General features: G+C 42.2%; 1 protein-coding gene across 1 annotated transcript in view; it reads right to left on the bottom strand.

Annotated features, from left to right (window-relative positions):
* Nucleotides 1–16,039, bottom strand: part of XPO4 (exportin 4) — a 517,538-nt gene that overhangs the window by 28,961 nt on the left and 472,538 nt on the right. The window contains exon 19 of the mRNA XM_069202267.1: nt 6,763–6,881. Within this exon, the coding sequence (XP_069058368.1) occupies nt 6,763–6,881 (119 nt within the window). The remainder of the gene's footprint in view (nt 1–6,762; nt 6,882–16,039) is intronic.

Genomic DNA, 16,039 nt, shown 5'->3' with positions numbered 1-16,039 from the left:
TTTAGTCAGTCCATAAATGGTTTGATAACTGGAATTCTAAACAAATATGTTGTCTATTTTGAAGCTATGCAGCTAAGGCGGCTAAATGTAAACAAATAAATGTTTAGGCTAAATTTGCTTTTTTGTAAATGTAATCAATATTGTACAATGTCCTGTAGGTTTAAGAGGGTCAATGTTTTTTGTTTGAGAGCAACAAACAAAACGTTTCCATTTTGCTGCATAGCACTGTCTAGTTGTAGGTTTGCATGCTTGTTTAAGGATATCCATACATTCCGGTGGTAAATGTAAATATCCAAATTCTATGACTTCAGGAGCCATATCACTAAGTTGAGTGATTTGGGATTTGGATGTCTTATCTGTCCCTGTTTTTGTGTCAAAAGATCTGGTTTGTTGGGAAGTTTTTGATGAGGAACAACTGAGAGTTCCAGAAGTGTTGTAAACCATGGTCGACATGCCCATGTAGGGGCCACGTAGATCGTGTTGAGGGAAGATTGTTTCATCTTCCGGACTAGGAATGGTAAGAGTGGGAGAGTGGGAAAAGCGTTAGCAAATATCCCTGACCAACTCATCCACAGAGCTTTGCCCTTGACTGAGGGCGTGGATACTTGGAGGCGAAGTTCTGCCATTTTTTGTTTTGATATGTTGCGAACAGATCTATTTGAGGTTTCCCCCATTTTCTGAAGTACTGTTGAAGGACTTGTGGGTGGAGTTCCCACTCGTGTGTTTGTTGATGCATCCTGCTTAAGATAATACATGGCAGTTATGTTGTCCGTACATATCAACACTGTGTGCTGTGCTGCAATTGTGAAAGGAATGCCTTCATTGCCAAGAATATTGCTTGTAATTCCAGGTTATTGAGATGAAGAGACCGATTAGTATTATTCCATATCCCATGAATTGTTAGCTTGAGGAGATGAGCTCCCCCACCGTTGTTTGAGGCATCTGTTGTGAGAGTTATCTGAGGTACAGGGTCTACACAATGGGCCACCCCTTCATAAGGTTTGTGATATTCCACAAATGTAGAGAGAGATAAGTTTGGTAGTCCAACAACACTAGATCTTCCATTAGACCCTGTGCCTGAGACCACTGACGCGAGAGACATTGTTTAAGAGGGCACATATGAAGTCTGGCATGAGCCACTATGGCAATACAAGATGCCATCATTCCTAACCGTTTCATAACAGTTCTTACTGAGTATGTTTGGTTCTGTTTTAATGTTCCAATTAATGTCTGAAAAGCTTGGACGCTGTTTTGGATGGGAAAAGCTATTCTCAATTGTGTATTGAGGATAGCCCCCAGATATGGTTGTATTTGGAGGTTGCAGATGAGATTTGACGTAGTTTATGATGAATCCTAGAGAGTGCAGGAGACTAATTGTAGTTTGAGTACGTTATTGACATTGTGGGAATGAATTGGCTTTGATGAGCCAATCGTCCAACTAAGAGAAAACATGAATTTGTTTTCTTCTGAGATGTGCTGCAACCACTGCGAGGCATGTTGTGAATACTCTGGGAGCAGTTGTGACTCTGAATGGTAATACTTTGAATTGGTAATTTTTTCCTGCTACTCCAAATCTTCGTTATTTGCGGTGTGCAAGGTGAATGGGAACGCGAAAATAGACACCCTTTAGATCTAACGCTGTCATGAAGTCTCCTAGTTTTAATAGAGGAATAACATCCTGAAGAGTAACCATATGAAAATGCTCTGATAGTATGTAGTGGTTTAAGCGTCTGAGATCTAATATTGGTCTGAGAGACCAGTCTTTTTTGGGGGATTAGAAAATACAGGGAGTAAACTCCTGTTCATTGGTATTGCAATGCTACCGGTTCTATAGCCCCTTTTAGAAGACAGGAATGTACTTCCTCTTTGAGGAGAGTTAGATGGTCTTGTGAGAGTCTGTGGGTATGAGGGGTATATTTGGTGGAGTGGAAATGAGCTCCAGACAATAACCATTTTGGATAATTTGAAGTACCCATTGATCTGTAGTAATTTGAGTCCACTGGGGGTAAAAATGCTGTAAACTTCACCCTACAGGAGTGGTGTGTGTTAGTATTGTTTGTGGTAAGTCATTGTTTAGTGACGGATGAGGAGCCTCTAGATGTAGATGGTTTTCCTCTTCCCTTATTATTGTTTCCTCTATATGATCCTCTAAAGTAACCTCTGGTGTATTGAGAGGTGGGATTAGTTTGATTTGTAGAATGTTCCAGAAATGATTATCTACATCCCCTGGAAAACCCTGTATGATGAAAATTACCCCTACGTGTGCTGGCTTGTAAGGCTCCCATAGCCTTGGCAGTTTGATTGTCTTTATTTAATTTTTCAAGAGTGGCATCCACTTGTGGACCAAATAAATGCTCTATCAAAAGGCATATTTAAAACGGCCCGCTGTACCTCCTGTTTCAACCCTGAACATCTGAGCCAGGCATGGCGCCTTATGATGGCAATTGTGTTAATACTAAGTGCTGCTGTATCAGCAGCATCAAGCGCATATCGAATGGAGTTATTGGAAATTTTTTGTCCCTCATTTACAATTTCTACCCCTCTTTTACGATGTTCCTCTGGTAGGTATTGTAAAAATTCCTCTATAGCATCCCAGTGAGCTCTGTCGTATATGGATAGTAAAGCTTGCACATTAGCTGCCACTCTTTTCCCTGCTGCATCAAATTTTTTACTTTTCTTACCAGGAGGAGGTGTCTCCTGTTGAATGGCTATGACCCCTTTTGCGTGCAGTAGATGCAAGAATAAAGTCTGGAGGAGTTTGTGATTTATATATAAAGGATCATTGGGTGCAGCCTTGTACTTTTGATCAACTCTAGGAGTGATAACCCTTGCTCTATCAGGCTCTTTAAATATTTCTTCTGCGTGTCTGAGCATGCCTGGAAGCATTGGAAGGAACTCACTTTCTTTATGTGTTGCACCAAGTGTCAAATAAAAAATCTTCCTCTATTGGCTCATTATTCATGTGCATGTTGTGAAATGCTGCTGCTCTGGATATAACCTGTTGGTATGATGTGGAATCCTCAGGTGTGAAGGTCTAGCTGGGTAAAGATCTGGATCATTTGGTGTAATATGATCTGGATCGTACTCATCCCATGGGTCCTGTTCGTCAAATGAATCCCCTATATCTTGAGAAGTCTTTTCTTTGGTAGACTTCTTTGGGGGTGTAGAGGAATCAAGACTTTTTAAAGGGGCGGAGGTGATGTTATAATCAGCCCGGTTACTTGTTGAATTTGAAGTTGGCACTGCCTAGCGTCCATATCTTCTAAAATTGGTTCCACCTGTGATGCAGGGGTTGTTTCAGACTGTCCAAAGCCACTGAAAGTTTTCTGTGTTTTTTTGCAGTTCCCGAAGGTTTTTTAGGATGGAAATATTCGGTGCTGAAATATTAGATGACTGTTGCCTCTTTTTCGGTGCCGAAGTGGTCGGCACTGAAGCACCATATAGTTTTCGTTTTGGAGGTACTGGAGGTCGATGCCGAAGATTTATCTTTGGCTGTTTTCAGTGCTGAGCTGGTATGTGAGGCAGCCAAATCAGTTTCTCGGCTCAGACCGTGGCTGGAAGGCAGTGGCGGACCAGTGACCTCTTTTGTGGTTGTTTTGTTCTATGGGAAAGGGGGCTTTTTACTAACAGTTTGTGCTGGCTGCAATGGTTGGCTCTTGATGTCCGAATGCACATCAGAGTCGGAATCCTGAACTGAGAAGACCCCCATCTTCTTCTAAGTCTTCTTGTGCGTGCTCGTCGCTGAAGATGTCCGTTGTATCATCTGGATGTTGAGACGCCATTTCCATTTGACGAGCTCTTCGATCTCTAAGCGTCTTCTTCGACCAAAAAGAACAGCATGCTTTGCAGGTCTGGTTGTTGTGGTGTGGTGAAAGACAAAAATTACACACCTGATGATGATCGGTGTGTGGAAACTTTGAATGGCATTGAGGGCAAAATCGGAATGGAGTACGTTTCATTAGGACTGCACTGTTTGATGCCACATGGAAGAGGTAGGCCCGAAGAGGGCCCGGAAGGGCGTTTCTGTTCCCGAAAGAGTCGAGAAATTAGATTCAGGGTGTAGAAAAGGAACAGAGAGTTGAATTATTAAAGAATAAGTGTTTGGAAACCATACTGACGATGATAGTAAGACGGAAAGAATACCGTTTTAGACTGTTTGGAGCCGAGAACTCCGAGCGAGAGGAACACATATCCGAACCAGACAGTGGAGGACTCGATACCCATGCGCAGTATTACCGAGATGAGGAGTCACTCGATCCTGTGACCTGAAAAGTTTATTCGAACAAAAACAATTTGTACTACTCCGAACCCAACACTAGGTGGCGAACTTATGCACAGCATGTGTATTTACAACTACGCATGTCATCGAACATGACAGTTACCTTTGCAAAGAAAGTCCAAAACAAGGAACCCTCTCTGCTGCAGTCTCCAGATGCAGAGGACTGTGGGGCTTGCAGCGCTACTGCTAGAAACCTTAAAGCATTAGTGTCCTGTTTCATAACCAGCCGTGTACGTAAAATACTTGTTTAAGATATAAATTAAACAATTGCATAATAGCAATATAATTTGATATCTAATGATGTTGTTTAAAAAAATGAATCTTCTGATTAGTAATATTTGCATTAGAAAGTGCCAAAGAATATGTGCAGCAAGGATTTCCAGATGATCCTGGCTCCAGCCTCTGCTGCACAAGGTGGTGAGTTGGTGCTCACTGCAGCCAACGCCTCCTGTGCCTAGCTTAAGACCATGCACAGCAGCAGTTGGAAATTAAGTACTTCATAAAAACAATACAATTCAATGAAAATCCAAAGCTAAACACTGAGCTGTAGTTCTGATTCAATTGCAATTAACCACTGGAATTCCCTAGTTCTGGTTACCAACACATGTTGTGCAGACCGCCAGGCTCAAAACACCAATTTGCAAACAGTTCAGAAACAGGAAAGTTGAAAAAAAAAAAAGATCCACCAATGTAGTGACTCCTGGTGTTGTATATGGACTTGTGATGTTGTTGCCTTTGATGTAGATGCATGGTTGAATGCTGAACCCTTTACCCCAGTGCTTTTTGTGCACAGCCATAGACTGTTCGGAGTAGGCATGTGATGGGTCCCTGTCAAGAGGATACAGAGCTAATGAGACTGGATACAGGTTATGTCCCAGTGTCCAACGAGGAGATGAAACACTGGCCGCAGTGTGGTAAAAGGCCATTATCTGTACTCACTATGTAGTGTGGGCAGAAGAAAAAGAATATTGTTACAAAACCAAAGACATTTGCTGAAAATATTTGGTTGGATGGACATTATAGTCAGCTACAATAATCATAAACTAATGTATCTTACTGAAAAAGGGGATGTTTTGTTTATGCACTGAGTTACAAGCTATGGTACAGCCAATAGGTCTGATGTTGAAATTTGAGTGGAGAAAATAGGAATACAAATTCCTTCTGCAGTGCAAAAGCTAAAAAAAAAAAAAAAAAAAAAAACAATTCAAAAAGGATTGTTTGTGTATGGATGAGATAAATAATGAAATGTGTGACATACATTTGAGATATAAAATAGTCCTTGATATTTTCCACTAGAAGCAAGATACACACAGGCAGCCAAAAAAACAAGGCAATAATACATTACTCCACGGCACGACTGGATATGTTCAAGCCAATGGGGGAGGGTTCCTTAGCCAAAGATGTCAGTGGCTGAAGAAGGACCTTACAATATGTATAGAATATGAGTTCCACATGAATGGCTTAAGCACCATTAAATGTCAAGCTATTTAAAAAAAAAAAAATCCACCAGGTTTCAATACATTTAACTGAACATGCATACCATCTCAAAGCACTTCCCACAACCTCATACTTGTCAAAACAAATATCAGCGATCTCAGTGATAATTCCATCCATAACATTATTGATGTTATTAAATATATAGAATTTAAAGCCTGTAGTGCCATTGACAATTAACAGACGTCCTTGGTTTATGGGAAAACACAAGGCTGCAGAGTAACAGATTACTACCACTTGATCGCACATAATTTGGTATGAGTGAAAAGATACAGTTCCTGTGACCACACACAATTGCTGCATGATCATTAGCCCATGCCGGCTCAGGAAAATGCCTTCTATTGATTTAAATGTGCCTATGTATTCCCAGGTGGTGCAGTCATATGCAAATACAGTCTTGCATTTCCATTACGTGGGAAAATAACCACCATGTCCAGAGGCATATCTATCTTTTGGTTACAATGTACCCTTAGATTAGATAAAAAAACATGTCCTATAGAAGCAGTAACATAATTGATAAAGGCATTAAGTAATACACTGTCATCTCATCCGACTGCAGCCTTTCCAATGCAAGGCATTAATAAGAGGAAGTCTTTTGACTTAAAGACACCTATAACCTTAGCAAAGACACTGTTGCATGCAGTCTTTTACACGTAATTTCATATGTGATGGTACACTACTGATCTCCTGTATGGTGTTATGGGTGACGTGTGGTCACCAGTGATAATACTGATGTAATGTGTGATTTTGTGTGTGATGTTGCAAGCATGCGTTGGAGGGCTTATGATTGATTATGCCGCAGGCCAGAACTAGAGTATGCCAGTGCTGTTTTAGACTTTGCAATGAACCCTTCACTTAGAGTTTTCAAGAAGTTTTTAAAACATATGTTGGCTTGTTAGCTTAGTAAACAATAATAACCTGCGTTAAACAGTTCTTTCTTAACAAACACATTTATAGAAGATACTAACATGTTTATCTGTAATATTTACCTTAAGCAGGTCCTGTGACATCAAAGGCAGCACTATATTTACTCCATATAAAACTACATCTGCTGCAGACACAGACCTGTTTGCAGTTTGGCTGGGTTCATGCCCTCTAAAAACTTCATCTGCAAACAGATTGAACAAAAGATCAGCCAAATGAGTAGTTTGATGTATGTATGATGTATGGTAAAGATTCTACAACTGACATTTATGCTATTCAGAGTAAATCATTGTGGAATACATTGAGATCACTAACAGGTGGTGACGTAGAATACATGCCTGTGTTGTAGTTGACCCATCAAGCTCAAAACACTCTTCCTAAATTGTAACTCAGGTGATACATTTAAGCTGCCCAAAGTAAAAAAAAAAAGTCAGATTCTGAAAGATGAGAAAAAATAACTTTAATGTAACAATCTGTTTTTCTAAACAAAAAGTGCGGCATGTATAACAGAGAAAAACATGTTCTGTAAGATGTATTCTTTATGTATGAAAATGCTAAGGCTCTTGCTGAACTGAGGACTGCAAAATATGCCCCAAAGTGTGATTCGGGTGCCACATATGGGAAGGGCGAAATCCTAGCCCATCTATGGCCTTGCACCTTAGGTATTCCTTAATTCATTTGGTGCCATACACCAAAGAGGAATATGGCACATCAAGCAAAAAAGGGAAGTCAAGGTGGTAATAAAGAATTTACAGAGAAACCAGTATCCATCCATCCACCTCAACCACAACCACAATTACAGAAATACGTTATTCTAATGGGTATTGCCCCTGCACATTCTTTATGTGTAAACAAAAATGCCTAGCAATACCGAACACATCTGGGAGGAGGAACCACATTTTCATAAATGATGCTTCCACTACAGCATTATGATGAAGGAAATGCGTGTACAAAAAGAGCACAGAAGACCAAGTTACTGCTTTACAGATCTGTAGATTAGTGTAAATTAAAAGCCTTTGAGGCTTTTTCTTACTAGCGTGCGGAATCATACTGATAACATCTTCAGGGTAAGGGTTGTTCGCTGCTTGGCAGTGTGACCTAGTCGAAGTCCACAGAGACTTTTGATTGTTTGGGTACTTGATGACAAGCCATAAATATACTGCCAATAGAACAGCCATCCATACTAATAAACACACTAATTAAACACCCCTCTTTACGTTATTTAATATTTATCCACTCCTAAAAAATGTTTTATACCATTTGCTACCACATTTTCAGTCATATGTAAAAGCTGCTAATATTGAAATCAACATAACATATTGATCTAGAAAGGATGAAAGTTGACTCTGCCAGGTGTCAACCTCATACCTTCTATGCTACACACAGATCTCAGCAGTGTTACATCTATTAGCAGTGTGGCAGTAGAGCGACCAGGAGATACCATACCGCTGTCAAAAGAGCAACTTGTTTGGGGGTAAGATATTACACATAATGGAATTAGCAAATTTTGTATATTGGAACAGTTGGCAAGTGGTTGCACAGCTTTATGTTTTACATTTCAGATACAGGCTGAGGAGCCAAATTTAAGTCCTACCTAAGGTGAGACCATAAAATAATTGGATTATAAATATCAGTATTTACCACTTTTCTGGTAAGTTTTCATGGTGAAAGATAAGTACGAGTCCCACATCATTAAAAATGAGAGACGTTGTAAGAAATATTAAAATAAATCACGTTTTCCTTCTTATTCGAATCTGCAGAAGATGGCAATTGCAAAAAAACTATGCACCAATTTTTGAAGTGATAGAATTGGCAGAAATGTACTGGCAAAACCTTTGGTGATATTTTAATTATATATGGCATGACTTGATTGTGGAAGCTCTAATCATTATACCTTTTGGTTAATTCGTTATGATGAAAGAAAAGTGCAATAAATATGGCATAGGTGATGTTGATGAATAATAGATTGCTTATAAAGTGTATTTTGTCTTTAATTACATTCTTAATCATGTTTTGTAAATTGTATTTCTTTGCGGCCACTATGAAGTTCATGTTGAATGAAACGCGTTGGCTACAAGCAATGGAATGAATACATGCAAATAAAGAATAAATTATGATTTAGAATGATAAACCTGTGTCTACATCCATTGTGTCATTAAATGGAATGTATTTATGGACTATATCATCTTTTAAGAGTGTTGAGCATCATTTTGTTATAACAGCAGGTCAGTTCCATTTAATAATATTGTTCAATATACATGCACTTCACAATAAGTAGTGATTTCAGGAACACAACAGGTAGCTGTTGGCACAGACTGCCAAGAGCACACAACACATTTACTAGCGAGCAATACAAGGACACTTCATGATGCACCCTGACCATTTCTGACGGGTGTGGACTTGCACATTTGTGGATGAGCCTTTGAAAAATGCCGATCAGTGGCTGTATTGTGTTGCCTCACTTTTAGCGGAAAGCAAGGGAGGCTTGCATGTTGGGAAGATGTGGTAAGGTGCTCCAAATAGCCCTTGGGTTGTTCCCTCCGTATATTAAGGAGAGAAGTACACATGAAAGTCATTTTTGACCAAGTTTGTTTTTATTCCTACTTCGTACAACATTGCCATATCTCAGCTCTGTGATATACACAACTCTGGATATATGATATTCATTGAGCATTATAAAAGTGAGTTTTTTTATTCAGCTCCATGCACTGATTTCACTATTTTCTGGCATACATTTAGGTATCTCTTTGCTAGGTGTGGCAGGTGAGTTGAGGTGATAATCTACACTTTGGCAAGATATGTCCGACTTCTGCTTAGTAAACTTGGTGCAGTGTGATTTCACAAGATTCATATGCATTGCACATTGACCACTTTTACTTTGTTATGAACTGTGTAAATAACTGCCATATGGCTTATACTTTTACCAAGAAAACCTGCAGAACCTCACCAGAACACATGTATGTGGTGTTGCATCAAAAAGAACAAGTTACTTACCTCTGGTAACACTCTTTATAGTGGATACTCTATCAGTACATTATTTTCCTTGTGAATATCCCCAGGTGCCAGATTGGATTCAGAAAATTAAAAGCATTGCTCCTGCGCCCCTGCAGGTGGTGTTGTGTGCGAGTCCGCTTTGACACCGTTCTGATCAAGAAGTGACAAAAAGAGCCACATATGAGCACCACCTCTGTGCGCAGACATCAGCCCGCTCCATCACACACAGATCTTCTGATGAACACTTCATAATTGAAGATTTCTCACCTTATGAATAGATACCAAAGCAGTATGTCCTAAGATTGTGGTGGATCTGAGGAATGGCTCAGATTAAAAAGTTCTGCAGAACCGAGCAGGCCAAAAGAGTCAGTAGTGCTTCATGAACGTGTGCACTGATGCCCATGAAGCTGCCTGACTGATATTCTGAGTAGGCATTCCTTGTACCAATGCAGTGGTACCATCTTTGGTGCAGTGAGCTTGTAGGCTTTCTGGAGTGCTGTTTCTTAGCCAATATGTAGCAATTCTCATTGCAGAGGACTATCCATCAAGAGATGATCTATTTATACCTTGCCCTTTTTAGACCCCAAAACACCTACAAAGAGCCGCTTGTTTACTCAATACTCTTTAGTATGCTGGAGATGCACCACAGAAGGGCAGCGGAGAGACTGTTTGTCCAAAGTGAAAAAGCACTATCACCTTCGGCAGGAATGCTGCTTGAGTCCTGAGCAGCAGTTTGACCAGGATGGTGATATAAGGAGACTGGATGAAGAGGGCCTGAAGTTCACTCACCCGGTGTGCAGATGCTATAGTTGCCTGGAGAACTGTTAAGTAGGCACAACCTACCACTGTACTTTGGTTAAAAAGGGGTACATGTCAGAAAGGTAAGGACTAAATTTGAATCCTACTGGGGCATTACAAATGGTATTGGTGAAAACATACTGAAAACCCTTCATAAAATGCATCACAACTGGTGATATGAACAAGGACGGCTGATCCAGCAAACGTAAAAAAGCCTGCAAGGGTTTCCAACTGCTGGGTACCACACTAAGCCACATACTTGTCCTAGTGCCCTGCATATACATATTTCATGGAAGGGCATCTGGCCTCAATAACCCTGGGAGATCAAAAGAACAAAAGTGCTGCAGCTCACTCTCCACACATGGAAGTGCAAACTGCGAAGACTCGTGTGCAAGACCCTGCCCTGAAGTTGCTCCAGGCCTGATCAGAGGAAAGATGCTCACACTCTCCCTGCCCAATCTGGTGCAACTAGGATCACTTGAGCACAGTCATTCCTGATTTTTTCAGGTGTAAAGAAGAAGTAGGTTGATCCACCCAGCATTAAATGTAGAGACAAAATATCTTAGTGCTTAGATGATGATTTTTAATGCAGGGAAAAAATCTTCCCATTGATTGTTTCAGCAATTAAGGTTGTTTTTGCTTAATTTATCTAAGTTCTTCAGTACAAAGACTTCAGAAAAAAGCCAACATGTGTTTTGCCCCATAAATAGCTGAACGCCTGGGGTTTTCTCAAGGCTGTAAAGATAAATGGCATATATCACTGATAGGCCCCTGGAGATTATTAATTTAATTTAAGAAAGTGTAGCCATCACCCACTGCGACAATATGCAAACCGACAAGCGAAGGAGTAATACCCCAGTGAGACTTGAAATGGTAAGAATAATGGTATCTAGTCCAGGGACAGTCATAAGTGTTTGTTCCCAGGTTAGGGCTGCGAAGAGAGACAGACAAGGTCAAGGTGCATTTACCTGGATAAAGTGCATCCTTTGAGGTAGGTAAATTTAAAAAAATGCCTATTAAAAGATATTCTTTTAAATTATTATCAAACTTAAGTGCAGTCAGACCACTTAAGGAGGTATGTCTGTATGGTCTATTCTTTCGCTCCATACTCACCATCCATTGTTGTTTAAATTAAATTTCTGCATGCCTTTCGTCAATACTAGTAACAATACCCTTAAGGCACATTTAATCTTGGTATGCTCTTACGGTATAGGTCCTTAAGGTGTGTACATTTCTCGCCTCTTCTCTGCTCACTAGTGGGAAGCATTCTATGCATGGTGCCCTCCCGCTGCTACCCACGTATCAAAATGGCATTAGAACCAGACCTTCGACAAATCAAATTTCTTTACCTAGTACTAAATGTTTGTAGATTTGTTTTAATCACCTGGCCAAATGGAAAGTTAGAGTAACATGCACATTACTATTCAGTTAGACTTTTCACAAAAGCATGTAATATTTCATCTGCCTCTTTTATACTTAGGATGAACTGAACTTATATATTTTTATATTATATAGTGACAATACTCACCACACGGATTTAACCAACTTAACAACTATCTAAAATCTCTTACTTGAAATGGATTTTCCTCAGATATGAACTATCTAACGAGGGTAAGGGCCTGGCCCGAACTTCCTGCAGAAAATGCCAACTTACTACTTCTGCATACGTTAAGAAAGTTAAAAGCCCTGATGGGATTTCTGAATTTCAGATAGTCTACTGGACACATTATGCTGAGTGAGTGAAGCCCTTGTAAGCTTTCATGGAAAAACACATGTAAGGAAATGCCTCCTTGGCATGGTTGCCCCCTGACTTTTTGCCTTTGCTGATGCTATGTTTACAATTGAAAGTGTGCTGAGGCCTGCTAACCAGGCCCCAGCACCAGTGTTCTTTCCCTAACCTGTACTTTTGTATCCACAATTGGCAGACCCTGGCATCCAGATAAGTCCCTTGTAACTGGTACTTCTAGTACCAAGGGCCCTGATGCCAAGGAAGGTCTCTAAGGGCTGCAGCATGTCTTATGCCACCCTGGAGACCTCTCACTCAGCACAGACACACTGCTTGCCAGCTTGTGTGTGCTAGTGAGAACAAAACGAGTAAGTCGACATGGCACTCCCCTCAGGGTGCCATGCCAGCCTCTCACTGCCTATGCAAGTATAGGTCAGTCACCCCTCTAGCAGGCCTTACAGCCCTAAGGCAGGGTGCACTATACCATAGGTGAGGGTACCAGTGCATGAGCATGGTACCCCTACAGTGTCTAAACAAAACCTTAGACATTGTAAGTGCAGGGTAGCCATAAGAGTATATGGTCTGGGAGTTTGTCAAACACGAACTCCACAGCACCATAATGGCTACACTGAAAACTGGGAAGTTTGGTATCAAACTTCTCAGCACAATAAATGCACACTGATGCCAGTGTACATTTTATTGCAAAATACACCCCAGAGGGCACCTTAGAGGTGCCCCCTGAAACTTAACCGACTGTCTGTGTAGGCTGACTAGTTCCAGCAGCCTGCCACACTAGAGACATGTTGCTGGCCCCATGGGGAGAGTGCCTTTGTCACTCTGAGGCCAGTAACAAAGCCTGCACTGGGTGGAGATGCTAACACCTCCCCCAGGCAGGAGCTGTGACACCTGGTGGTGAGCCTCAAAGGCTCACCCCTTTGTCACAGCCCAGCAGGGCACTCCAGCTTGCTGGAGTTGCCCGCCCCCTCCGGCCACGGCCCCCACTTTTGGCGGCAAGGCTGGAGGGAACAAAGAAAGCAACAAGGAGGAGTCACTGGCCAGTCAGGACAGCCCCTAAGGTGTCCTGAGCTGAGGTGACTAACTTTTAGAAATCCTCCATCTTGCAGATGGAGGATTCCCCCAATAGGGTTAGGATTGTGACCCCCCTCCCCTTGGGAGGAGGCACAAAGAGGGTGTACCCACCCTCAGGGCTAGTAGCCATTGGCTACTAACCCCCCAGACCTAAACACGCCCTTAAATTTAGTATTTAAGGGCTACCCTGAACCCTAGAAAATTAGATTCCTGCAACAACAAGAAGAAGGACTGCCCAGCTGAAAACCCCTGCAGAGGAAGACCAGAAGACAACAACTGCCTTGGCTCCAGAAACTCACCGGCCTGTCTCCTGCCTTCCAAAGAACTCTGCTCCAGCGACGCCTTCCAAAGGGACCAGCGACCTCTGAATCCTCTGAGGACTGCCCTGCTTCGACGACGACAAGAAACTCCCGAGGACAGCGGACCTGCTCCAAAAAGACTGCAACTTTGTTTCAAGAAGCAGCTTTAAAGAACCCTGCAACTCCCCGCAAGAAGCGTGAGACTTGCAACACTGCACCCGGCGACCCCGACTCGGCTGGTGGAGAACCAACACCTCAGGGAGGACCCCCGGACTACTCTACGACTGAGTACCAAAACCTGTCCCCCCTGAGCCCCCACAGCGCCGCCTGCAGAGGGAATCCCGAGGCTTCCCCTGACCGCGACTCTTTGAAACCTAAGTCCCGACGCCTGGAAAAGACCCTGCACCCGCAGCCCCCAGGACCTGAAGGACCGGACTTTCACTGCAGAAGTGACCCCCAGGAGTCCCTCTCCCTTGCCCAAGTGGAGGTTTCCCCGAGGAAGCCCCCCCTTGCCTGCCTGCAGCGCTGAAGAGATCCCTTGATCTCCCATTGACTAACATTGTGAACCCGACGCTTGTTCTTACACTGCACCCGGCCGCCCCCGCGCCGCTGAGGGTGAAATTTCTGTGTGGGCTTGTGTCCCCCCCGGTGCCCTACAAAACCCCCCTGGTCTGCCCTCCGAAGACGCGGGTACTTACCTGCAAGCAGACCGGAACCGGGGCACCCCCTTCTCTCCATTCTAGCCTATGCGTTTTGGGCACCACTTTGGACTCTGCACCTGACCGGCCCTGAGCTGCTGGTGTGGTAACTTTGGGGTTGCTCTGAACCCCCAACGGTGGGCTACCTTGGACCAAGAACTGAACCCTGTAAGTGTCTTACTTACCTGGTAAAACTAACAAAAACTTACCTCCCCCAGGAACTGTGAAAATTGCACTGTGTCCACTTTTGAAATAGCTATTTGTGAATAACTTGAAAAGTATACATGCAATTGAAATGATTCAAAGTTCCTAATGTACTTACCTGCAATACCTTTCAAACAAGATATTACAAGTTAAATTTGAACCTGTGGTTCTTAAAATAAACTAAGAAAAGATATTTTTCTATACAAAACCTATTGGCTGGATTTGTCTCTGAGTGTGTGTACCTCATTTATTGTCTATGTGTATGTACAACAAATGCTTAACACTACTCCTTGGATAAGCCTACTGCTCGACCACACTACCACAAAATAGAGCATTAGTATTATCTATTATTACCACTATTTTACCTCTAAGGGGAACCCTTGGACTCTGTGCATGCTATTCCTTACTTTGAAATAGCACATACAGAGCCAACTTCCTACATTGGTGGATCAGCGGTGGGGTACAAGACTTTGCATTTGCTGGACTACTCAGCCAATACCTGATCACACGACAAATTCCAAAATTGTCATTAGAAATTGATTTTTGCAATTTGAAAAGTTTTCTAAATTCTTAAAAGACCTGCTAGGGCCTTGTGTTAGATCCTGTTTAGCATTTCTTTTAGAGTTTAAAAGTTTGTAAAAGTTTGAATTAGATTCTAGAACCAGTTTTAGATTCTTAAAAAGTATTCCAACTTTTAGAAGCAAAATGTCTAGCACAGATGTGACTGTGGTGGAACTCGACACCACACCTTACCTCCATCTACAGATGAGAGAGCTAAGGTCACTCTGTAAACTAAAGAAAATAACCATAGGCCCCAAACCTACCAAAATACAGCTCCAGGAGCTTTTGGCAGAGTTTGAAAAGGCCAACCCCTCTGAGGGTGGCAACTCAGAGGAAGATGATAGTGAATTGGAGGAAGATTCCCCCCTACCAGTCCTATCTAGGGAGGACAGGGCCTCTCAAGCCCTGACTCCAAAAATACTAGTCAGAGATACTGGCTCCCTCACAGGAGGGACCAGCACCTCTGAAATCACTGAGGATAACCCCAGTGAAGAGGACATCCAGTTAGCCAGGATGGCCAAAAGATTGGCTTTGGAAAGACAGATCCTAGCCATAGAGAGGGAAAGACAAGAGATGGGCCTAGGACCCATCAATGGTGGCAGCAACATAAATAGGGTCAGAGATTCTCCTGACATGTTGAAAATCCCTAAGGGGATTGTAACTAAATATGAAGATGGTGATGACATCACCAAATGGTTCACAGCTTTTGAGAGGGCTTGTGTAACCAGAAAAGTTAACAGATCTCACTGGGGTGCTCTCCTTTGGGAAATGTTCACTGGAAAGTGTAGGGATAGACTCCTCACACTCTCTGGAAAAGATGCAGAATCTTATGACCTCATGAAGGGTACCCTGATTGAGGGCTTTGGATTCTCCACTGAGGAGTATAGGATTAGATTCAGGGGGGCTCAAAAATCCTCGAGCCAGACCTGGGTTGACTTTGTAGACTACTCAGTAAAAACACTAGATGGTTGGA

This window comes from Pleurodeles waltl, chromosome 8 (genome assembly GCF_031143425.1).
Source record: "Pleurodeles waltl isolate 20211129_DDA chromosome 8, aPleWal1.hap1.20221129, whole genome shotgun sequence".
Classification (NCBI taxonomy): Eukaryota; Metazoa; Chordata; class Amphibia; order Caudata; family Salamandridae; genus Pleurodeles; species Pleurodeles waltl.
This window is presented reverse-complemented; position numbering and strand designations above follow the sequence as displayed.